This window comes from Cervus elaphus, chromosome 16, assembly GCF_910594005.1.
Source record: "Cervus elaphus chromosome 16, mCerEla1.1, whole genome shotgun sequence".
Classification (NCBI taxonomy): domain Eukaryota; kingdom Metazoa; phylum Chordata; class Mammalia; order Artiodactyla; family Cervidae; genus Cervus; species Cervus elaphus.
The window spans coordinates 13,702,804-13,729,286 of record NC_057830.1 but is presented as its reverse complement, the minus strand read 5'-3'; the positions used below and the strand labels follow the sequence as shown (position 1 = coordinate 13,729,286).

The 26,483-nt window shown below is 41.3% G+C and overlaps 1 protein-coding gene across 1 annotated transcript in view; it reads right to left on the bottom strand.

The window, feature by feature from the left end:
- Window positions 1-209: 209 nt before the first annotated feature.
- ELP1 (elongator acetyltransferase complex subunit 1) overlaps window positions 210-26,483 on the bottom strand; it is a 62,554-nt gene continuing 36,280 nt past the window's right edge. Inside the window, exons 24-37 of the mRNA XM_043927570.1 lie at window positions 26,330-26,415; window positions 25,860-26,008; window positions 24,271-24,394; window positions 23,290-23,387; window positions 21,365-21,566; window positions 18,793-18,854; window positions 14,160-14,222; window positions 13,720-13,780; window positions 11,840-11,953; window positions 11,096-11,207; window positions 7,351-7,478; window positions 6,391-6,545; window positions 4,239-4,314; window positions 210-1,763 (exon numbers count right to left, since the gene is read on the bottom strand). Of these exons, the coding sequence (XP_043783505.1) occupies window positions 1,696-1,763; window positions 4,239-4,314; window positions 6,391-6,545; window positions 7,351-7,478; window positions 11,096-11,207; window positions 11,840-11,953; window positions 13,720-13,780; window positions 14,160-14,222; window positions 18,793-18,854; window positions 21,365-21,566; window positions 23,290-23,387; window positions 24,271-24,394; window positions 25,860-26,008; window positions 26,330-26,415 (1,498 nt within the window). The 3' untranslated portion in view covers window positions 210-1,695. The remainder of the gene's footprint in view (window positions 1,764-4,238; window positions 4,315-6,390; window positions 6,546-7,350; window positions 7,479-11,095; window positions 11,208-11,839; window positions 11,954-13,719; window positions 13,781-14,159; window positions 14,223-18,792; window positions 18,855-21,364; window positions 21,567-23,289; window positions 23,388-24,270; window positions 24,395-25,859; window positions 26,009-26,329; window positions 26,416-26,483) is intronic.

Here is a 26,483-nt window from a genome sequence, read left to right as displayed (position 1 = left end):
CTCTAGAACTTGACAGAATCTTTCCCCCAAATTAAGCATTCATCTCTACCAGGAGGTTCTCCTTTGCCCATACACAGCCATTTCCCTGCATCAATTCCCCCTTGACTTGCCCTTCAGTTTGGAAGGTCTGCTCCCACCTGCTGCTTCTCCAAATGAATAAAATCCCATCTTCCTCAGATGCGAGTGATAGTAATTTGTATTCACACAAATTATTTTTTGCTGCTTGAATACTTTATTTTAAGGAAAGTGAATTTCCATGCAAAGTCCCACCATCATCAAGACACGTTCACTTCCACTGGCAACCCATCAGCCTGGACGCCTTTACTATTATCCACAGCAAGAACACTGTATTAAAATGCCACGTACGTTACCATGTTCAGTAATCCACACCACACAGTAGTCACAAAGCACTTTCAGCCTTTTGATGCTGTGCACTGAATCACAGCTCTTCTTTTTCTATTATTTTGTGAACATTTTCAGACACAAACAAACTGAATTATACAGTGAACACACCTAGATTCTGTAGTTTACACTTAGCTGTATTAGGGAAAGGCTTATTTGGTTACACAATTCTGGGCACATCCACACTCTGAGGATCAAAAGCAGCACTTACTGTTGGCTTACACAGAGAAATAAAAGTCAGGTTCTGATATTAAGAGCATGAAAGAGACTGTCAGCCTTACCCAAGAACTCAGCAACAAAACTGCTGTCAAAATGAATTAAGCTTTTTCTGGACTCACTGAAAAGGGAAAACATTTTCATTTCTTCCAAAGAAAATAACTAGAAGACAGAGGTCAGTTAAGCACCATAAAGAAAAATAAATGAAATGGCCTAGACACTGACAAAAACACTCTGTTAGAAGAAGCAACATTTGGAGGGAAAGGAGTAACTTGCTACCGCGCATGCCATCTGATGCACACTGCTCACCATCCCAAATGTGCACGATACTGTTCCAGGAATTCCAGACTGCTCCAGTTCTGACACTGCTAATTCCAGCAGAACACTCACAGGCAGTAAAAACAGTCCCTATGGGCATTGTAGTGACAGGAGGCTCAAACTGGTTGTAACTGGAAGCACATGACCTGGTAAGATATTACTGTCAGCACAGGAAAGCTCAGAACATTAAAGAATAGATTTCGATTTTCATTCTGCTTTATCTCAAGGTGAAGAAATCATTTAAATGATTGAATTTGACCAAATGTTGAGACCACTAACAGCCATGTTGTTTATACATAATGCTTTCCTCAAGGAACATAAAACAATTTAAAAACATTATTTTACTTTTCTTCACACTTGAGACAGAAGCCACGAAACATTATTCCCAATTAACTGAGGCACACTATGATTGGTCTATGGTCCCAATATGATTCAGACCCGTAGCTGGGAATCAAACCCAATGTCCTGATTACCATAAATACCAGAAATATGCTCTCAACCAGCACTAAGTAAAAGAACAGTAACTTTTACAAAATGATGCTCTAATGGTTGAAGCTTAAAGTCTTGCTAATGATTACAATTACATGCAAAATAAAATAAAACGGAATTTGTGTCTGCCGAGGTCCGCTGTACAGAGCAGCTCTCCCCAACGCTAAGGTAGATGGTCTTCTCTTCCCAGTTCCCAAAGCCAGGCCTCAAGGAGTGAGGAGTAGAAGGAAGACAGCTTTCTCTGCCAGCGCCTCCTAGCTGAGGTCACAGTCAATCTAGAAGGCTCAGTTTCCACTGGGTTCTTCTGTTGATTTTTGGTGGTATCAAAAGCTCCGCATCTAAAGGAAAAGAAAGAGAAGCTGTAACAGACACACTCTCTCCTGCTGGTGGGAGCTGAGGCAATCACTCTAAGCTAAAACGAGGTGACTCGGCTTTGCACCTATAAGATGGGCTTCAGAAGCAGAGTTAATGTTCATTTTACCCTAACAACCTCCTGGTCAGAGCAAACACAGCCTAGAGGCCCTGCTCCAAGAAGAGGAATTCCACTTCAACTTCAGGCAGGTGAGAGGGTTGAAGAAAACAATGCCCACTAACTGATTCAAAGTGAAAGAATATTTTGTATTTCAAATGGGAGAGGGTGGTGGTTGTAGTGGTGACAAGGCTGTATACATGTCTTCAATTTCATCAAACTATATACTTAAAAGATCTGTACATTTCACTGTATGGAAAATTTACCTCATTTTTAAGAGTAAAAGAAAAAACTGGTGGCATGTATTCAGTAAGTAAAGCTAACGGACAGAAAAGACTTTATGATAATTTTTACAAAGATAGTGGTCAATAAAAATGTCCTTGTTTAAAAAATAAATAACTAGATGAGGCAGGTGATAGTTGGAGAAAATTTGTCAGATAAAACTTCCAGGCCCTCTTTCAGCTACATTTATGGAGTTATTTAAGTAGGAATAATAAATAGTAAGTAGAGACATGAGAAAATATGTAAAGATGTTCTTTCTTAGTATAAATACCACGTATTGACTTATTGGCAGGAAAGAAACTATTCTGACAGACTGTGTGACAGCAAGACATGACATCTTTCACATCTCCATGTCTGAATTTCATAGCACAAAGAAAGTCATTTCATGAAAGTACTTTGAGGACTTTTATCAATTTTTCCAAGGACTTCTCTTTATCCTTTGATAGTCTACGCAATTTTGCTATCAACCGTAACAAGTCCAACTGGTCTATGATTTAAGCACTACTCTGGTAAAACATGAATCCATTTTATGAAATGGATTCCATTTTTGCAAGACCTGGAATCAACTTGTATGGTACTACATTGTATGGTAAACATGAAACGATCAGAAAATGCCACTTCAGGTCACTGCTCCCCTATACTGTTAGCTGGGGAGGGGCAGGGGAGGAATATTTGAGTGGGACTAATTCTGTGAGTAGCTCATCTGCCCCTTTTTGGGTTATGAGAACTCCTTTCCTACACAGTCTACACCAGTGTTCCTACACAGGGACACAAATACACATAATGAGCTGATAATACATAATACAAACTTGGAGGCTGCTGATAATGAGCAGCCTCAAAACTTTAAACGTCTGTAAGGCTCAGCTGGGAAATGAAAGTGCTCTTTGATAAAGCCAACTAGACCACCCTAGGGAAAGGTGTGTGACTGGACTTGACCTGAAGGCCAGCATCAAGCCAGCAGTGAAAAGAAGCACGGGGAAAGAAACCACAACTAGATTAGACACCACAAACTAAACAACTACCAAATGGCCTCTAGTCTGAGATGAACTGTGAGCATCTCAGAAACAAGTGTATGTTTTGGGACTGACACCAAAAGCAGTCTGCCAGCCTCCAAGAAGAAGGGAACCTAGGGATACAGCAGTTAACTGTCTGGATATATGAGCTTAGCTGGTATGGAAGGTGGTTAGTATATTCCTGGGAGCAAAATGTACCATTAAAGTTAAACTTGACGTGGCTCTCACAAAGCCTACTTCAAATGTCATCAAAATGCTAACACAATATAGCATTTAAATGAAAAACTTTGAGAACGCTGTCACATGCCAGAAACACAAACAGCAGCTACAGTAACTGCCAACTTTTCAAAGCTGAAGAGAAGTTACTATGTTGGAATGATCCGCATGAAGGGCAAATACTTTGGCACCAAACTGATCTGTCAAAAGTTTTTTTAACCAACTTTGAAAAGAAAGCCTTTAGGGTTTTTAACTTTGAGGAATATGTAACCTAACTGATGAGAATCACTTCCCCCCACCCCAAAAAATAAACAGAAACATTTTAGGTATAATTCAATAGGAAATGCAGATGAAAAGATAATCTTCTTTGGATCTGTTTTCAAATTATACTATCAATCCTAAGGGTAACTAAAAAGGTCCAGCTCTTGAGCAAGAAATGTGAAAATGTTCCCAAGACACAATGCAAAACTGTCAAGAGCCAAAAACGATGATTCAGAAGAATTCTTAAAATGTACGTGCAAATTAGACTGTTTAGACTCAAACTTCAACTGTGATGTGCCTGTATGGATGCATAAATGCCACTGCATTGACAAGTGTGCATGTCAGAACAAGTTTTTAAAAAATTATACATTTAATGTCACACTGGATCTCTCATCCCCCAACCCAGGTTCCAAACAATAAAGGCATTAAACTAATTTCACTAAAGATAGTCTTAGAACAGATGAAAAATTGCAGTGTCTCCCCAATTTCTCCTTATACTACTAACCTCAACACTTACAAAAAGATATTTATTCTGTTTAGTACTATGATAATTTAGAGAGAAAAATACTAACCAAGAACAGGAACTGAAGTCGTCTTTTGTTGGTAAGAGGCCATGATACTATTTGCAGTAGAATTGGGACCTAGAACCTAGGTAGAAAGTAGACTGAATCAGCAAAGATTATTATATACTTCTGAAGACTGAAAATACCAGATCTACCAGCAATAAGTAGCCTTGCATTTTCATTATGGCATCAAACATATATGTGATTTTAATTTGACAGTTTCTCCCATCTCCATTCAGACCTTGATATCTCCTGTCTACCAGAAGGTAATGATGGGGGGAAAACAGAAAAGGAAAAGCTCAGTGATAAACACCTGGTCCTTTCCAAATGAGTGAGCCAAACCGTGGGGGGAGGGGGTACAATAATAGATTATAGAATACACAGAGCATCAGACTGTACTCAAAGATTTGTGGGAATTTTTACATTAATATGTGCACAAAATGGAGGAGAATGCAAACTCCATGTGTGTTCAAGGTGAACAAGAGACTTCATAGGAATCCCACGCCTGCAGGAGGCTCAGTGGGCACATGCCAGGCCCTCTGCCCCGCCTGCACTCAGCTCTGTGCCCGCCTCCTCCTGGCGCACGCCCAGCAGCGATGCCACATGCTCAAAGCACTGACCCGTGACCCATGGTCTCCTACACACATGATATTACTGTGCTTTACCAACCAAAGCAAAAACACAATTTCCCTGTCATATCCCCTAAAAGACTCCTAAGCTGGTATCTTAGGTGTTAATATGATCTGAATAGATGAGAATAAGGGAGGGCCTGGGGAGGCATTATAAATTGTTAGCTTCGAAATCACAAGTTTTGAAGGTGATCACATTTCTTCTAGGAAATACCTATTATAGTATAAGTTCAAGTGTTTATGGGAGGCTAATTCTTAGTTGCCTTTATAGTTTTTTCTTTTAAATGCTTTGATATCTACCTTGTCATTGAACCTTCAAAACATTCAGTCAAGTATACCAGAGAATATTATTCTCATTTATAACTGAGGAAATCAAGACCCAGTAAGCTTATATATTTCATAAGCCTATGAGCTGACTTCTGGCCTCTGTCTCAGCTCCAAACGCATCCTTCTATGCACTGCTTGTGATGCTGGGGCTGTGGTCTGAGAAAACAGCCCTCCCCTGACGGCTGTTATTCTCCAACAAGAGCAGCCAACAGAGGGACAGGCCGAGGCTGGACGGAGGAAGGAGACGGGACCTGCTCCTTCGTTTGCATGCTTTCATTCAACCGTGGCTCTTTACCCTGCAGCATCTGCTCATTCCAGTTTCCATTTATTTCTATACACTGAACCAGCCTCATCTGCCCCCTCAGAAACACCAGCACCAGATGGCTGCCCCTGCTTCACGGAGCTTCAAGAACCAGCTCTGCAAGGCCCAGCTCCAAGCGTCGAAATTCTAAGAATCTCAAACTTTCCCTTTTGTTCTTTTGGTCCTAGGGGTCTAAGCTGCCCACACTTACTATCTCAGCGTTCCTTCTCTGTGTTCCCCCTCTGCCTTTTTGGTCCTCTACAACTTGGTTAACCAGTTCCATTTATTAAAATCTCTCTGATAAAATATTAGCTGTGGTTTCCGTTGTCCTTAATGGACCCTGACAGACAGACCAGCCTTTCAGAATCAAAATCAAAACGCTGAGCAACAGACCTGGGGTGTAAGAGACTGTGCAGATATAAACAATAAACAGATGAAAAAACATCAGAATTCCTGATGGGACACAAACAGCTTTAACATAATTAGCAATCATGTCATAACAACATAGGAGTGACAAGTCAAATTTACTGCAATTATCTGTGCTTCCTTTAAAGAATTCAGATCCCATCCATAAGTGTGAACAGAGAGGTGAGGGGCCAACTCTGGTCGACCCTTAACAATTTCACTGAAGGTCAGGGACACTGACTCCCATCTTCTCCGTGACAGTGGTTTCATGTGGAAAAGAACTAAAAGCAAACTTAACCTAGGCCAGGGTGTACTATGAACTACATGGTCAGTCACAAAATCTTCTTACCAACAGCTTGCTAAGATAATTTAACTGTGGTATAGTATGTTTCAAGAAAAGGAAAATTTTTTGCTTTGACTGTTAAGACACTATGAGAGTAATAAACTGTGAAAGTGATTTTAACAGGAAAAGCACATTCTGTTTTTGAGGAAAACTTACAAGTGTAGCTGAACTCTGCTGGGGGGTGAGAGTCCAAATTTCTGGAAGCGATCTTTCCATTAGCTGCAGAGTATCTTCAAAGGCCTTCTGTAATTCCCTTCCTTGCTCATCAAACTCAAAGAGAAAGAGCATCTTTAAAATATGGCATATTTCATCTAGAGAGAAGAAATTTGAGAGAGTGGTTAAGTTGTAATAACAGCTCCATTGCTAGAATCCTAACAGAGATTCTTTCCCAAGCACAAAATATCTAGTATCACACAGTATCTTCCATATTTTCTTCTTTCTCCTCCAAAGCTAGAATAATTCAACATATCTACTACAAAAAGAAAACAAACCCACTGCAGCCCAGCAGGGAATTAGTGTCTCCTCAACCCTTATCCTGATTTCAGTGATGCATGCATGTATGCTAGCTCACTTTAGTCATGTCCGACTCTCTGAGACCCCATGGACTGTAGCCCACCAGGCTCCTCTGTCCATGGGGATTCTCCAGGCAAAAATACCGGAGTGGGTTGCCATGCCCTCCTCCAGGGGATCTTCCCAATTTAGCGATCGAACCTGCATCTCTTATGTCTCCTGCATTGGCAGGCAGGTTCTTTACTATTAGCACCATCTGGGAAGCCCCCAGGGAAGTTCCCAAAAGGCCAAACAGAAAGACAGACGTCTTTCTCCAGACCAATAAGACTTATTCCCAAGTCCACGATGTAGCAAGTGAGGGGGATGGACTGGATTTTAACCTTTATTTTCATCCCAGAGCAAACCTGCTTAACAGTTTAGGCCCTGTGTGGCCTTGGGTAAACTTTCTGACTTCAATGATTGTCCTTCAAATCTTGGGTAGGTGAATGCTAATGAGAAAGGCCTCTGGGCTACCAGCTGAGAAGTTTTGTTTTAGGAATGTGCCCTGAAGTGATGTATTTACTATGGTTTTTATGTGAGCAAGAATCATCAGTACTGAGAGTATACCTTTCAATTTTTCAGTCCCCTGCACCACTTCGCTCAATGCCTCCAAAAGGGCCACATCCTCCAGTGGACTCCCCTCCTTGAGGCTGTGCTTCTTCCGTTCCGCTTTGCGCCGATTCTTAGATGATCGCCTGTTAGAAATTAGAGATGTTTTAAAAGGGGCTCTTCTTAAGCCCTTCCCACTAAAATCTGTAACAAGACAAGGATGCCCACTCCCAGCACTTCTCTTCAACACAATACTAGAAGTCCTAGCCACAGCAATCAGAAGAGAAAAAGAAATGAAAGGTCATTAGGAACTGTCATTAGATAGTGATGACATGATACTATATTTGGAAAACCCTATGGACTTCACATAAAAACTTCTAGATCTGATAAATGAATTCAGCAAAGTAGCAAGATAAAAGTATGACATCAGAAATTGGCTGCACTTCTTTATAATAGCAATGAAATATCAGAAGGGAATGTAAAAAAACAATACTTTTCAAAATCGCAGTCCCCAAAACAAAATACTTATGAATAAACCTGATTAAGATGAAAGACTCATACACTGAGAACTATAAAACATTAAGAAAGGAAACTGAAGATGATTCAAAGATATGGAAAGAAATCCCATGTTCTTGGACTTCAAGAATTAACATTGTTAAAATGGCCATATTACTCAAAGCAATCTACTGATGTAATGCAATCCCTATCAAATGACCCATGGCAGTTTTCACAGAACTAGAACAAATAACCCCTAATTCTATGGAACCACAGGTGACCCAGAACTGCTAAAGCAACTCTGAAGAGAAAGAACAAAGCAGGAGGCATAGCCTTCCCAGACTTCAGACATACTACAGAGCTACAGGAATCAAAACAGCATGGTGCTGGCACAGAACAGACATGCGGCTCAATGGGGCAGAAGCGAGAGCCTAGAGATGCACCCACACGCCTGCCACCAATCAGTCTCCTGTGAGAGTCAGGAGTACAAAACGGGAAAGAGCCTCTTCAGCAACTGGTGCTGGAAAAGCTGGACAGCCACATGTAAACAGATGCAGTTAAAACATACCCTCTCACTGTACACAGAAATAACCTCAAAATGGCTTAAAGACCTAAACATATTAAGACATGACACCATAAAACCCCCAGAAGAGAGCATAGGCAAAACATTCTATGACATAAATTGTACCAACGCTTTCTTAGGTCAGTCTCCCAAGGCAATAGAAATAAAAACAAAAGTAAACAAACGTACAAGCTTTTGCACAGCGAAGGAAACAATAAAAAACAAAAATGAAAACGATCTACGGAATGGGAGAAAAAAATCTGCAGATGATGCAGTAGACAAGGGCTTAATTTCCAAAATACACCAACAGCTCATAGAACTCAACAACAAAAAAACAACCCAATCAAAAAATGGGCTAAAGATCTTTACATTTCTCCAAAAAAAAAACATACAGATAGATGGCCACCAGGCATGTGAAAGATGCTCAACATCACTAATTATTACAGAAATGCAAATCAAAACTACAATGAGGTACCACTTGACACCAGTCAAAATGGTCATCATTAATAAGTCTACAAATAACAAACGCTGAAGAGGGTGTGCAGAAAAGGGAACCCTCCTATACTGCTGGTGGGAAGGTAAGTTTGTACACCCACTATGGAAAACAGAATGGAGGTTCCTGAGAAAACTAACACAGGATTACAGTATGATCCAGCAACCCCACTCCTGGGCATACACCTGGAGAAAGCTCTAATCCAAGAGGACATACGCAGCCCTTTGTTCACAGCAGCACTATTCACAACAGCCCCAAGGCGTGGGAAGAACCTAAATACCCACCGACAGACGACCTGATAAAGAAGATGCGGTACATACACACAACGGACCACCACTCAGACAAAAAGAATGAAACAGCGCCATGTGCGGGATCATGGATGCAACTAAGACTATCAAATTAAGTGAAGTCAGAAAGAGAGAAATACAGTATCATTTACACACGGAATCTAAAACACAGCCCAATGAACCTATCTGTGAAACAGACTCAGAGACAGAGAGCGGATGTGTGGGTGCCAAGGGGAGGAGAGGGAGAGGGATGGACTGAGTCTGGGGCGGGCAGACGCAAAGTACTACGTTCAGAATGGATAAACAAGATCCTGCTGGATAGCACCGGGAGCTATATTCAATATCCTGTGATAAACCATAACGGAGAAAACATAAACAAAGAACGTATACATGTGTATAACTGAATCACTCTGCTGTACCGCTGAGACTGTCCCAACACTGTAAATCAATTACACTTCAATAAAGAAGGAGGGCTCTCCTTGTGCTCAGCAGACTAAAATGAATGTAGCAATAACTACAGTCACCAACATTTTGGGAAACCAGGGTATATACAGATGGTGCTGGTATTTTGGGGAAAATGATGAAGGTGTTAAAATGATACATAAAATTCAACTGGTAGCGAAAAGGCAGAAAATAATAAGGAAAGCCCTAAAAAGTGATGCCTGGCCTTGAAGTTTTGATTAAGATACAGAATAAAATGAGATTACATCTGATAATCAGAGCTGGAACAATGAGAAGAACCACCAGCTTCAATTCTGTAGTAAAAACCAAATACATTTAAAGGCAACAAAATTAAAGTAAGAAGACAGACATATCAGATTGGAATTTGAATATCATAAAGTATATATATGAACCCCACACTCTTTCCTGCCTCAGAGGCCTTTAATTATGCCATTTGTTTCATCTGGAACCCTCACCCCAACTCCCAAAAGCCCAGCCTAGGTGACTTTCCTGCAGTTTCTGATTATCCCACACAGTCTCACAGATGTGAGACTAAATTCCTAAAACGACACTTGGTTTAAATACATCATCAAGCATTGTTTTCTGTTTCCCAAGTAAGCCTACAAATTCTTATTAATTCACATCTCCTTAAAAGGTTTCTGTAATATCCACTACAACTAGCTCAGTAAATACTTCTGACCAACTGAACTTTGAAGAGGTGTGAATTCGCCTTCATAATCTTTCTAGTTTTTCAGTGCCTACACATTACACACAGTCACTTAATATCTGTTAATGTACAGATGTAGGAGTTGGACTATGAAGAAAGGTGAGCACAGAAGAATTGATGCTTTTGAACGGTGGTGTTGGAGAAGACTCTTGAGAGTCCCTTGGACTGCAAGGAGATCCAACCAGTCCATCCTACGGGAGATCAGTCCTGGGTGTTCATTGGAAGGACTGATGTTGAAGCTGAAACTCCAATACTTTGGCCACCTGATGCGAAGACCTGACTCATTTGAAAAGAGCCTGATGCTGGGAAAGATTGAGGGCAGGAGGAGAAGGGGACGGCAGAGGATAAGATGGTTGGGTGGCATCACCAACTCAATGGACATGGGTTTGGGTGGACTCTAGGAGTTGGTGATGGACAGAGAGGCCTGGAGTGCTGCGGTTCATGGGGTCGCAAAGAGTCGGACACGACTGGGCGACTGAACTGAACTGAGTATTTGTTAAATGAATAAAATCAGATGTTAAATATAAACTAAGTACCCAGTGTAAGTGCCACATTAGAAATGGGCAAACACATAGTCCACGAAGCTGCAGCAGAAAACATCTGAAGTCAAGTGTAACCTCTTAGATACACCGGGAAGGGAGCTGAGCAATGTCCTCCCCCTCCTGCTGCACTGTCCTGATGGAAAACTGACCTGGTCACTTGTACTTTCTCCACATACCCAAGGAACGGTCAGTGTGCTGAATAAACATGATACATACGCTGATATCCTAGAGTTACTATGAGAGTATTTGCCGCTCATGTTACTGCCACTCATGACACTGCTGGTTTCAGAGAAGAGATCTGACTCTTGACCGTGGGGTGCTTCATCATCTAGAAAAGAAGAACCAGACACAGAATTGAAAACTCCCTGCAGATAAGGTTCAGCTCCAGTGGGGTAAGTGAACCATAGTTATCCAGGTCACCTCTAACGAGGTATGAAAACTAGTACAAAGCTGATCTAAAACACGGCACAAATGTGTACAACTGAGTCACGAGGCCAGCGCAGCACTGTACGTCAACTATTCTTCAATTAAAAAAAGGAGGTGCTCTCCTTGTGCTCAACAGACTAAAATCAATGTAGCAATAACTACTGGTCACCAATAGACATTAAATACAATTTTACTACTGTAAGCTAGTACTTTACCAAACTTCTTTATTCTTTTCTTAAAGCAAAGGAACTTTTGGAGATGAGGAGATTCATTCTGTAAATACTACAGTCGGTTCCTCTGGCTGGGTGAGGGGGGAACGTTTGGTAGACCTCTTCCCATTCATGCTTGATTCTGCCCTCAAACTCTCCCCAGTACCCATGACAAAGACACACACATGCCCTTCACAGAGGCCTCAGACTTCCACTTGGCACGGTAACCACATTGCAGGAGGCGCAGTAAGCGGCTGCTAAGACAAAGTGTGATGTTGCCCCCACCACCAGCCCCAAGCTTCACTGTCTTCAGGCAGGCACTCACCCAGGTTCACCTGCTGGGCCTGCTCCTTCAGCTCTCGAACCACCAACAGACGTTTTTTATGGTGACTGAACGTGGCTGTCTGAGAGTCCAGAAATGCCATATAATTTTTCTGCGCTGAGGGTGCAGATGGAAAATAATTTAAACATGTTTAAGCAAAGAGAAAAAACTAGAGTGAGGGGTTAGCAAGGGAGTAGGAGCTTAATGGAGAGGAAACAAGTTATCAAGTTTTTCAAGTAAGATTTTTTTCTTTAAATTTAATGGAGAATTAACCAACATTGCTTTCAGAGAATGAACTAGAGATTGAGATGCAAGACCTTAAAGTTCATCAACATCATCCTAGAAAACGCTCTACCACTAAACTTGTAAAATCACCTGAGTAAGAGTCTTTAATATCTAACCCAAGAGAGGACTGGCAAATAAAAGGTGTGTACAGGAAGCTATTAACAAAAATAGGAGGAAAGTCACGAAAGGCTTCCTAAACCTGTAAGTATTAGGTCTTTGCTGATGAATTGTCAGCATTTTTCTAGGTTCTCATTAGTGGAGAAAAATCCAAGTGAGAGTGAGCCAGAAGCATTTTTACAGGGCCCAGGAGGATGCTTCCAGGATCCGGGTAGGAGTACATAAAGAGAATGACACACAGGGAGCTCTCCCAGTTTTAAGCTGGACAGGGTAGCAGAGAGCAGACAGGGTAAGAATGTGAATGCGTGTTAATGTCAGAAAGGCTAGACATTACTTACAGGTTAGACTGTGCAGGGCTTAAAATCAACCTCTACTTCCCAAGAGTTCTGTACGTCAAACTGACATCCCACTCTTACACTCTGCATTTAAGGAGTTACAATGTACACCAGAGCATTCTAGAACTGATTAACACTCATCTATTATCGATTAACCTTCTGCAAAGGTCCTTTTCATTTTTATTATTTTTTTGGATTTGCCGTGCAGCATACAGGATCTTAGTTTCCCGACAAGGGACAGAACCTGTGTCCCCAGAATTGGAAGCTATCTTAACCACAAGGCCACAGGAAAAGCGCTTCTTCTTCTTATAAAAAAAATTTTTATTTTGAAAGTTCAAACCTACATAAAAGTTGCAACAGTTCAATGAATACACACACACACACATGCTTCACTTAGATTTATCAATTATTAACACTATTCTATATTTTTGGATTCCTCTGTTTCTCTCTCCACTCTCTCTCACACACACACAATTATTTTTGTGGAACCCTTTGAAAAGAAATTATAGATATGATCCTTCCCTCCTAAATACTTTAGCATCTCTCTCTTAAGAGTCAGGATCTTATGTATATAATCACAATACAATTATTAAATGCAGAAAATTAACCATTTGATACGATATTATCTAATAGTTCGTATGCAAGTTGACCAACTACTCCCCAATGCAAAAAGTTTTAATTGTATCTTATGCACAGGTTTTTAACATTCAAATATTTCATGTGTGACTATTTAACAGCATTGTCGCTATTGTTCAGACACTAAGTCTGTCCAACTCTTTGTGGCTCCATGGACTGTAGCCTCCCAGGCTCCTCCATCCATGGGATTTCCCAGGCAAGAATACTGGAGTGGGCTGTCATTTTTCTTCTCTAGGGGGATGTTCCCGACCTAGGGATCAAACCCATGTCTTCTGTATTGGCAGGCAAATTCTTTACCACTGGAAGCCCATTTAACATAGCACATTTAAAAACCATGGTCAAAATTCAATTATCTCACCCAGTGGAGACCTCTGACTGACTCAATAAAATGCGTTCTTCATCACTGACATGATTAAAGGATGTGAAGCAAAGACAGTACTCTCCTGTCTCCCTCTCCTCCCCATCCTGATACTTTCAAATCAGGAATTCTTTCTAAAATACAACCCTCACCTTCTAAAATGGAAGGCTTTATGTTGGTTTCTATAATATCTGGTCTGTTATATTTGTGTACCTAAAAGGAAAAATAAGATAATTTTAGGCAGGAAAACTTCAAGTCACTGGAAAGTTAAGATGCTAGGGAATGGATCACTTTCAGAGGTGACCAGGATATTTTCCAGAGGAGCAGGCCTACAAGGCAGCCAAACAAAACCCAAATCGTTTCAGTAAAAAACAGTAACATTTCACATTTAGAGGACTAATTCCACACATCAAGAATAAATTATTTAAATGGCTTAAAAAGCACTGCTTATCCTTAGACCAGAATCTGAACTACTTCTTCCAAACTTCAGGAGCCTCAGAAGACCAGGGACTCCGGCTGACACTGTGTCCCCGGTGCAGGCTCTCGTTCCACTTAACACTTCAGGCAGGGAAGAGTTCTGACGTCCTCTTACCAGTCTCAGAGCTTCTTCCCAGGCAGCCCCTTCTAACAACACAAGCACAGCTTCTTCATGGTCCTGACAAGGGAACATTCAGGAAGAGAAAGCGTGTCAGATGCCGCCATATCAAACCGCAAAACTGCCCAAAGAGCTGCCTCTAAGGCTCACAATCCCAGTTCTCAGCACAGGGTCTGGCCTAGAGTGGATGCTTGATAAATGCTGATGCAAAAGACAAATGAGGGGTGTCCATTCTGGAAATGACCACAAAACACAAGGTGAGCATCATCTCTCTCCACCCCTGAGCATCAAAACCATGAGAGAGAGTGTTAGAAATGCCCATTTCCCCAGCTGCAATTCCAAATCTGAGTCAGGAGATTTAAGTGGGCTCCTGAATTAACAAGACCACACTTTGGAAAAAAAAGTAGACTAGAACAGTAACCTTCCAAACCTTTTTTTCTCTTTTAATGCTTAATTTTTTCTCTTTGTATTTCAAACAACTTCAAACCTATAAAAAACTGAAATAAGTTTAATAAACATCTGTATATTCTACAGTCTTTAACCATTTGAGATGCTTACATCCTTACCACTAAAAACTTTTGACCATGTACCCTAATATATAATCACCCTATGTTCTTAAAAACTGCATAAAACAAAACAAATTTTTAAAAGATGAAATTAAAGAGACAACTGGCTGGGTTTCTTCAAGTAATCTCTATAATAAAAAAGGTGTGTATACACTAGATAAAAAGGGATTTAAAGAACATAAGATAATGAATGCAATACATGGACCTAGGAAGGAATCTAATTTGGATCAATCTACTGTAAACAACTTTGGAATATTGAAGGAACTTAAATTTTAAGTATTGGGTAAGTTAAAATGTGTCAACATGGAGAGAGGAAGATTATAGCCAAACAAAACAAATCTACAAACAGCATAATTTAATTTTGGTTAAAAAATACATCTGTGTGTGTGTGTGTGTGTGTGTGTGTGTGTGTGTGTGTGTGTTTGAGGTGAGGGGGGAGGAGGGAAGAGAGAGAGGACAAGAAAACTCTGGAAAGAAACAGGAGATGTTAACAATAGCAACCTGTGAGTGGCAGGAATGAGGTGTTTTTGTTTTCTTGTATTTGCTTTTAGTATTTTAAACAATCTATAATACATACATACTACTTTAAATAAGTTACTTTTAACTAAGAAGGTTAAATAAACATTTTCTTCCCAGACCACAAAGGATCATTTCAAGACTATATCACATGTCCCAAAGAAACAGTATCTGTGTTTTGCTTGACTGGCAATGTGTATGCGTGTGTGTTTTATTCACATAAAGTTCATATATTAAGAACATACAATGAATAATTCAAAAGTGTACGATTTGATGCTGTTTACTATATCACAATGTTGTGTAATCACAAGCTCTTCCTACTTTCAAAATCTTTTTTCATCATCACATAAAAACACTTCATATCCATTAACCAATCCCTCATTTCCCACTCCTCTCACCCCCTGGAAACTTCTAATCTGCTTTTTGTCTCTCTGGATTTGCCTAGTCTGAATATATTATATAAAAGGAACCATACAATAGGTGACTTTTTGTGCCTGACTTCTTTCACTAAGGATATGTTTTAAAGATTTATCAGTTCTTTGTTCCTTTTTTCTCCCCTTATTTTTTTGACTATCGCAAAATTCAATATAAAATGTACCCGTTTAGCCATTTAGTGTACAGTTCACGGGCGTCAAGCAAATTCACACTGTTGTGAAACCACCACCCCTATCCATTTCCAAAACTTTTTTTTATCTTGCAAAACTGAAATTCTATATCCATGAAACAATAAATCCCCTCTCTCCCTACCCCCCGCCTTCAGCAACCATTGTTCTCCTTTGTCTCTATGAATTTGACTACTCTAGGTACCTCATATAAGCAGAATTACACAATATTTGCCCTTTCATATCTGATTTATTTCACTCAGCATAATCTTTTCAAGTTTCATCTAAGCTGTAGCATGCACCAGTTTTTCATTATTTTTTGACTGAATAATATTCCTTCATATGTGATGTGTACATAAATCATATTGTTCACAGCAGCAGTATCCACAATAGCCAAGATATGGAAAAAACCTAAATGTCTATCAACAGATGAATGGATAAAGAAGACGTGGTCCGTATATATGATGGAGCACTATTAAGCCATAAAAAGAATGAAATGCCGTGTGCAGCAACATGGATGCAACTAGAGACTACCACACCAAAGTCAGAAAGAGAAAGACAAATACCATGTGATATCACTTATATGGAGTCTAAAATATGACACAAATGAACCTATCTATGAAACAGAAACACACTCACACTTACGGAACAGATGTGCAGCTGCCAAGGGGGGCTAAGAGAGGGATGGAGCGGGAGGTTGGGGTTAGCAGAGGTAAGCTGTTATATATGGAATGGATAAACAACAAGGTCCTACTGTATAGTGCAGAGAACTGTTGATGTATTCAGTATCCAATGATAAACCATAAAAGAATATAAAAAAGGAATGGATATATATATGTATAACCAAATCACTTTCCTATATATTAACACAACATTGTAAATCAACTATACTTCAATAAAAAAGAAAGATTAAAAAAAGAAAAAAAAGTCAATGCAATTCACCCTATCACTGGTCTAAAAATAAAACAAAAACATATCTTAGTTTAAGAGTCATTTGGCAAAATTTAATACCCACTCATGATAAAAACTCTCAGAACCAGAAACAGAAGAGAATTTTCTCAACCCAAGAGGGTGAGGATTGGCAATTTTTCTCCATAATAGGCTAGACAGTTAATATTTTAGGCTTTCTGGGACAGACTGTTACAAGTCCTCAAACTCTTGTGGTTTTAAGTGCAAGAGCAGCCACACACAATGTGTGAACAATTGGTGGGGCTATGTTCCAATAAAAATTTACAAAACAGGTGGTCAGCTAGCTTTGGCCCCCAGGTTGCAGTTTGCCAATCCCAGTAAGAGCCTTACCAGTTTCTCACATCTATTAAACAAACAACCCCTTTGCCAAAAACCAGCAAACATCACACACAGGGTGAAAGACTGAATTTCTCTAGCTAATACCACTCACGGTAGACAAGACCAGAGTTAAAAACTCTACAGGGGTCCATACTCAGGGAGATGCTACATCTTCATGAGTTTTTACCTCCAGGAGCCTTAAGAGAACGTCTCATAGTGAATACAAGGAAATAACCTCATATTTCTAACAGGGGGAAGGAAAAAGGAGACGTGAAAATATACCCAAAGCATGCTGATTTTAACAAGACCTGCTCTCAAGAGAAAGTATTTTGCCAGAGCCTAATCAAAGTGGGTTTCACCAGGACCTCCAATGTGGGGGCAGGGAAATACCCAACTCTGGCCCACTCTAACTTTCCTGTCCTACCTGAGGGTGAAAAAAACCTGACAAGCCCTGGTGAAGTTCACAGCTAAAGCACATACTCTAAGTCTGAGGCCTAATCACAGGACTAGAACACTTCTCCTCCTACCCAAACCCCAACCTCATCATCATGTCACTAACGGCCTTCCAATCAAATTTCCTTTTACCCAGGTATCACATTAGGCTTTTGACAAAAAATTACAAGGCGTTTTTAAAAGAGATAAAAATGCGGTTTTAAGAGTCAGAGCAAGCATCAGAACCTGACACTGATATGGCAGGTATTTTGAGATTATGAGGCTGGGAATTAAAAAATGAGTATAACTATGATAACATCTCAAATGGAAAAAAAAGGCAACATGCAAGGACAGATGGGTAATGAGACCAGAGGCAGAGAAATCCTAAGAAAGAATAAAAAAGAAATGTTAGAAATCACAAGTGAGCATCCTTTCCATTTCATTAACCATCTTAAGTGGGATATATCTCAATGTTTTCAGCTGAATCACCATATTCTCTTTCTAGGATCTAGTGATATCAAATTTTAGTTATCTTCTTTCACTCATCCTTATTATATGAAAGACAATGAAGTATTATAAAAGCATAATTTTGTTATGCAAGTGTGACTGCTAGTAACAACACATTCTCATCAAAGGCCAAAACTCTAGAAGGCAAGAATCCCTGGTATCATTTGTGTGCCTGTGTCCTTTGAGTCTCTGGCCCATGACAATGCATGGATTTACTATTTTCATAATAAATCTACAATTCTATCAAAAGCTGGTATGGATACTTTATAATCTGCTGAAAAATTGGAACCCAAAAAGCTGCCTGAGGTAAAAGAGACATTTCCACGAGAGACAATGGGAGTGAAAGCCAAAAAAGCGTCTCAAGTTCAATTACTTTGGGTTAGACTGGTCTTTTCTCACTGTTTCTACTTTGGTATGTTAATATAAAAAATATAACTGCCTCATGATTTAATTTCTACTTTCCACCAAGGTCAAGCCACTAGTGCAAATTAGAGTTCTTTATTCTACCTCACAGAAATTACAATTATTTAGAGAAATACTGAATTTAGATTTCCAAGTCAAGTAGGCAAGACGGAAGATCTTCAAGGGAAATACTATCTCTGGATTTCCTAAATACCCACAGTTCCTTTCATTTTCACCATTGCTAAGGTACAAATGAGAAATAATTACTTGGCATGTGTGTGTTGGGGGGTGTGAGTAGAAGGGAAGAACTGAGTTTACCTGAGCATACTGTTCCAAAACTGTGGCTGCATCCCTGTGTTTGCTCTGCTCAACGAGCTTTCCTGCAAAGACAATAGTAAGCATTTGACTCTCATGGTTGGCTACGATCAGCATTACCAAAACACAAGTGGAATGGTTTTCAGTGGTGCTATTTAAAGCAAAATGGTCTCCTACATACTGGATTGAGCTCTACAGAGTACACACTCAAAATGAGCTCCTTTAAAATAGCGTTTTCAAAAGTGTTCCCCAAGATTGTTCCAAGAACAATGAAAGGCAGGACCAAGAAACCATTTTCAGGTCAAGAATGTTTGTGAAGCACTGGGTAAGACAGAGTTAACCATTCTTTTGCTGATATGCTTCACTATTATGTCTTTGATGCATGTGCTCAGTCATGCCTGACTCTTCGCAACCACGTGGACTGTGGTCTGCCAGGCTCCTCTGTCCATGGGATTTTCCAGGCAAAAATAGTAGAGTGGGTTGCCATTTCCTCCTCCAGGGGATCTTCCTGACTCAGGGATCTAACCTGCATCTCCTGCATTGGCAAGCAGATTCTATACCACTGAGCCAGCTATAGCATTATGTCTATTTTGCATCAAGCAAAATATTAATACTTTGTGAATTTCTATGAGAGAGGAAGGAATACCAGAGTCCTATCCTAAAGTGGCAATTAAAATCTAAATTTAGCATGGGATGTGAAAATCACATATAGTCAAAATCATTCATGAAAAAAATGCTTACAAAGGCGTTTATATGGAAACTGACCTAGCACTCTCATGAATCCATTCCTTCCTCTAATAGGAAGATGCTGCTGTTTCTTTGGTTGAACACTAGATGGGGGTAGTTGGCATTTGTCAGGGGTGTGACAGTATCTTTAGATTTGAGAATCACTCTTGGTCCAGTTGAGTGGGAGTGGGCCTCGATGAGAGGCACATAGAAACCAAAGTTAACTAAGGGGCTGGCAGATTCATGTCTTCCATTTCATGCTAATTCCAGGGCATATTATTTACAAAACCAGGAAGAGTTACCTCCACTAAATAGTTATCTTTTCTCTCTTTTGGTGACTTGTGTAAACTGCCTAAGTTAAATGTACAAATGAAGTGACTCCACCTTATAAAATTTCCCAAAAATCTTTCACCACTCTCTTCTCCACCTTTTTCTGCTAAACATCTGGGAAAACTAGGTATATTGCACTATAAGGCATGAAAAACAGGAAGCTAAAAGTTGCAAAAAATGTAAGATAACAGACCCCAAGAACACAGCTGGAAAGTATAAGCTACAAACAACAAGTTTCTAGAGCAGAAATATCAATGGAGCCAGAATGAAGAGTTAATAGGACTCAAATAAGAACTTCTCAATACCTGTAAAAAGACTTCAGCCTAGAAATTGAAAGGGCTTATAGAAGAGTCTACAGAACCAATATGCTGAGCTACCAAGGAAGCCCATCTAATAATCATAAAATGTCGGAAAAAGTCATAATCTCACACGTTTTTTTAATCTCAAGGGGGGAAGAAACAAAGTGAAATAACTAAATAGAATATGTTCCTATGTTTAACAGACTATAATTTGAAATTTTTTTCAGGACTGTTTTGGGGGAAATCATAACAATATTTACAAGACTCTTGAAAAATAGGGGGAAAATATACCAACTACTCACTTCAAGCATGATTGAGAGGGCCAGAGCCCCACCTGTCTCTTCGCCTGGGCACTCTGGGGATGTCACTCCACTCTAAGAAATCAGACTCTGGAACAGCCTCGCCTCTGGTTCAGGTTTCACACCCTGAAACAGCTAAACTGGCCCTGCTTTCAGACTGCTTATACATTTGGCCTCATTTCTGAAAACCGCCATTATGTTCTCTAGCAATCTACTGTCTGTATTTGAATGGCTCCATCCCAAAATCCATCTTTACATTCTTACAGGGCACCTGGCTACCCAGCTACACTGTACCAAGTGTACCTATAAGCTGTGAGTTTCAGTGAATGAGGTGGAGAAGGAGGGTTAGCTATGTCATTGCCAACTTAGAGTTAAGTGTTCCTGGGACTTCCCTGGTGCTGTTGTGGCTAAGACTCTGCACACCAATGCAGGGGGCCCAGGTTTGGTCCCTGTTCAGGGAACTATAGATCCCACATGCCACAACGAAAGATCCCACATGCCACAACTAAGACCTGACGCATCCAAATAACTAAAAATAAATAAATAGTGTTAAAAAAAAAAAGCGTACTCTCATGACTCCAGTTTTTTCCCTCCCCGAGGACTGAACACAGAAATGGAGAAAATCCAGCTTCAACTACTGCCAAAGAGATGGCAGACCTGCACTGTGGGAGGAGCTGCCAGGGCTGAGAGAGAGACGTGAGCTGCTTTCCCTACTGGGCCATCGTATCTGGGGGACTCTTGTAGCAGTTCAACTTTTACTCCACCTAGTAAGCCATTCCGAATTAATTTTTATCAGTGCCTGTGAGAGGGCATCAAAGTGTGCTGCCTTACAGGGTATTTGCAAAAATTCCAAACAAAACCAAAGAAACACAAACCCTTCGGGGAGTTCTCATTTGGGAGAACATTAATGACCGTGCTTACCTGCCAGAGTCCTGCCCAGGCCAGCCAGCTGCTCTGAGGTCAGGTGAAGCTGGGCCGCCGCACAGAGCGCTTGCTGCCAGCTGCCACAGGCCAGGAAGGCGCCGAGCGCCTTCTCGTGAGCGCCGCAGCGGGCAAACACGAGGCCTGCCGGCTCGTGGAGGCGTTCCTGCAGCAGGTGCTCCCCGTAAGCAATGCTGACGTCCTGGGACAGGAGGAGACACGGGGTCAGTGAGGAAGGGTGGTAACTTGCTTTTTGAATCTCCAAGGAAGGCTGTCGTGGTCATTATACTTGAAATTCCCTGGAATTACTTAGAAAAACACTATGGGATGACTAGTGAATTCAATCTTCTTTTCATTCAAAACCTTACTGAGGATATGTTGTTTATTCATCCAACAACTGCTGCTGCTGCTGCTAAGTCGCTTCAGTCGTGCCCGATTCTGTGCGACCCCATAGACGGCAGCCCATCAGGCTCCCCCGTCCCTGGGATTCTCCAGGCAAGAACACTGGAGTGGGTTGCCATTTCCTTCTCCAATGCATGAAAGTGAAAGTGAAGTCGCTCAGTCGTGTCTGACTCCTAGCAACCCCATGGACTGCAGCCCACCAGGCTCCTCTGTCCATGGGATTTTCCAGGCAAGAGTACTGGAGTGGGTTGCCATTGCCTTCTCCGCATCCAACAATGACTGAGTACTATTTAGGGAAGTGGGAGTAAGACAGCAATGCAAAAGTAAAACAAGGGAAAAAAAACCAGCCAACCAACCAAACACAAAAAACACTAACAAGAACCATGACCAAGCTCCTGTCCTGGTGGTCAAAGAGAACATATACTTTATATACACGGCAGGGTCAACAATATAATGGCAGACAGTGGTAAAGGGACACAGTGATGGGAATGCTGTTTCAGAGGGCTGTGAGGAGAAGCCACGTTTAGAGTCAGGGGAGAGTACTCCACGCCAAGAGCACAGAAGACAGCGTGGCGATCAGGCAGGAGTGGGTGTGGAATACACAGGACGGAATAACAAGGCCAGTATGACTGGAGCAGAGAGAGCACAGGAGAGGAACAGATAATGAAAACGAGAGCAAAGAGGCGGCCTTTGGCCAAATTCTCTGTTCCCCAAGCTCAGCATTAGGCAGGGCAACCGAGGGATATAACATGGGATCCCTGCCCTTAAGGGAACCCACAGCCTGGTGGGGGAAAAAATCAGTACACAGCAGATTAATGAATGCCACCCCCAAGGCAAGAATGAGGTGTGCTGGGAGCTCAGTGTTTGGCACCTCATCCAGGACTGGTTTTCTGGCAGAGGAAAGCCGAGAGTTTAGAAGGACGGGCAGGACTAGAGGATGGGGAGGTAGAGGGCCGGCAGAGGCGGCCGATGCTCGAGAGGAGGTAGCGGCCAGATCTCAGAAGGATGTGTGCAATTTGTAGACAAACTGAAAATGGTGGTGATGATGGCATGGGCTCCATACCACAGGTTCTTGGGCAAAGTGCTTCCTCATTTAAAAACTGTGCACAACACCTATCAGACTGTTGTGAGAATTCATGTAGCTGATAAGTGAAGTATCTAGCATATGAGAAAAGCTAAACAGACATCTGTTTGTTTAAACAAACAAACCAAACTTCTTGCAGAATTATACGGGAAAGATGCACCATTCAGGATGCTCAGTGAGGTTGGGCTGGGGGGGGCAGGATGGAAGCCACCATGGTATTTCCGATGAGGATCCAGCGACAATGCCTAGGTTTCTGGCCTGAGCAACTTCTTCACGAGAAGAACAGGTGAGGGCTAGTCTCTCGGATAAATTCAAGATAAGAGTAATTAGTTTGAAGATTAACTTTGAAACCAAGGACAGTGTTAGGGACACAGGATCCTCACCCCTTTCCAACAGAAGCACAGAGCAAAATCAGGAGCTCTCATTTCATGTCACACACCTTGTACTGCTGTGAGTTCGGTGGGTAGAGCTTCAGAGCTTCGTTATACAAGTTTTTATCTTTTATTAAGTTTAAGCATTCTGGGAAGTACTCCGGTCCTACAGGAATAAGATTCACACACACACAAGCTTAAGACTGGGGAAGCGTAATGGATTTCATCTCTACCACTGGTCCTTACATAAGATCAACAAGGGGGCTCTTTAAGACCTGCATAATTAGAGTATCTAGAGAAATGGAATGCAGGAATGTGAACTTTAATGAGCACCGCTGCAGATTCTGAAATTTGAGAAGCACTAATTGGGATCAGAGTTCTGCTCAAAAGGAATTTTACACGGCCCCTGAGAAATGACCATCCAGCCCAGCGTTTTCTCAGCCTTCTTAATAAGAATCATCTAGGGAGCTTATTAACCATATACATATGCCTGAGTCCCAGCCCAGCCCAGATGAACCTGATTCCCCAAGGAAGACAGATCTGAATGCAAGCACCACAGGTGACTCGTCCTGCCCCTGTCTCAGCCTTCTGGAAAAACTCACGAATGCTGAAGGCCGAGGTTCCGGCACCAGCCAGGCACGGGTGACGGAACACCCGGCATCGCGCTGGTTCTACTTCACCCAACTGCCAGTCAGAACTGTGCCCTTCAGGGCACAGGAGGCATGGCCACTCAGACAAGCTGGGTCTCCTTAGGGTGTTTGCATACACCATGAGAAGAACGAAGCATCAACCAATTTTGATTTTGAGACATGGAAGTGAATTTCAAAGGTGATCACAAAGGATCTGAGCTATGGGCCTCCCCAAGCTCACTCAGAGACATCTGCTGTACCCTCAGCTTATCAAAACTGACAAAAATAAGGTCTGCAGGCACGGTTATTAACATTTTCAGGTGTAGAAACTGACATCAGTCTGTCTAAACTAACATCTGATTTCAATTTATACCCTACCAAAGAATATTTGAACAGAAATATACTAACCCTCACACTTACCACATTTGCTTAGGTGGCCAATGGCTTTTTCATATCGTTTCAAGTATTTATCTATAGTGAACCGCTGATAATTCGTTTCCATTTTCTTAAGTGTATTCAGAAATGGAAGATATTCTTTGGGATCCTAAAAAAATTGTTTTAAAGGATAATTATAGTGCCTATGATTATACTTACTTTTAAAAATAAAAATATACAGTTAATTATAGCAATAAATCAAAAGCTACATCATTTTCAAAATATGTGAAAGTGAAACTGCTAGTTGCTCTGTTGTGTCCAACTCTTCGCGAACCCATGGACTGTAGCCCACCAGGCTCCCCTGTCCAAGAAATTCTCCAGGCAAGAATACTGGAGTAGGTAGCTATTTCCTTCTCCAGGGTATCTTCCTGACCCAGGGATCAAACCAAGGTCTTCTGTACTGCAGGCAGACTCTCTACCATCTGAGCTACCACAGAAGCCCTCTTCAAAATATGCAGTGTATTAATATATCAATTATATAAAAAATCAAACTACATAAAACCACATTTGGAAAAAATGCCTTAACATATGGGTGTTCTTATTTCTTAGTTATGACTAACTCTTAGCTAAATCTCACAATACCAATTGTTTCATAGGTTAATATGGAAAACAAGGTTCCCTCATTCTCAAGAAACTTAAAGTCTAGTAGAGGAGACAGACCGGTACACCCGGCAGGCACTGGGTGCCATAAAAGCACACGGGAAGGCCATCTCATTCAGTCCCTGGATGCTGGGCAGGGAGGCAGCAAGAAGGGTTCACTGAAAAAATGTCACCGGGGCTTCCTTCAACCAAGATGAGGGAGAGTCCGCCAGGTGAACAGGGAGGATGAGAGTGCCTGCAAAGGTATGTGGCAGTTGGGAGACAAAAGTACTGCCTTACATCCACTGCAGAGAAAAGGAGATAACATCAAGAGAGAACTGAGAGATACACAAGAACCAGATCACTGAAGAGATTTTAAGGGTATAGCCTCTGAACTTCTTCCTAGGGGGAAGGCGGAGCCCATAAAGGATTGTAAGCAGAGGAATGGGGATCAAATTTTCCTCTTTGGGAAGGTCATTCTGGCAAGAGCAAAGAAAGGAATGATAGGGGCTGAAACTGAGGGTGAAAAAAAAAAACAAAACAGATAAAAAATGTGCAAACCAGAGGTGCTCAAACTTTTGGACCATAGCATGTCAAGGTGAGACAAAGAGGCCTCGAACCCGTCTATTCTCCAGGTTCCCAATTTCCACTGGGAAAAGATGCTCCATGATAAAGCTGGACTGGAATATAAATCACCTGCTGTATTCCTTTATAAGAGGAGAATTTGTTCTCATTTTTGCTTGTAAGCTTGAAAACAATCAAATAGCTTTGTTTCAATTGTTCAATCTAGCAATCAAAACACTCTGATAAGCTCAGAAAAGTGATAGAGAATGAACCTCTAAGTATGGACCCTGGAGATTTGCAGATCTGCCTGGAGGCCTGTACTCACAGCTTTAATTTCAGCCCAAACTCTGCACTGTCAGGAGCACTGCTTCACACAATCACGTTCACATAAACAGAAATGCTAACTGTGTCGAAGGAGTAACTCCACATACCTTCTGTGACTTCTCAGCTACCATGAGGACCAAATCAAAGTCATAGGTCCCAAGAGAATGGTCATATAATTCATTAACATCTACCAGAAGCAGCAAATACTTCAGGGCCTCTTCGGCACTCACAGCATCAGGGACCGGGGGATCATTTCCTGTCCATGTGTAAGGAAACAGAATTAAATCATTTGGGGAAAAAACCCACACACCTAGCAGCATAACCAAAAAGAGGAAGTAACACATTTTCCTGCCAGAAGTGGACACCGGACGGAAAACAGTCCTTTGACGATTTTGTACACGCTTTGTAGGGTAGCACTCAAAAAAAAAAATGGACCCAGGTCTTAAAGTGGAGACCAAAAGGCCACAGGCTGAATTGGTGATGTGGTGCTATTTCCTGGTCAGGGCTATCTCCTGAAGACTGAAGACCCAATGTCAGTCGGGGCCCCGATACACACGGACTGTCAACATGTCTCTACCTTGAAGTTCGTGTACCTTCTGCAGCGCAATCTCCAGTTCTGGGGTAGTTTTCTTCACATGAGAGGTGAGTATTGACAGGCAGTACCTGCAGTGGTCAGTGAAGGACAGCACAATAAGAATGGTGAACAAGCTGAAGAAAAACTACTATGCATC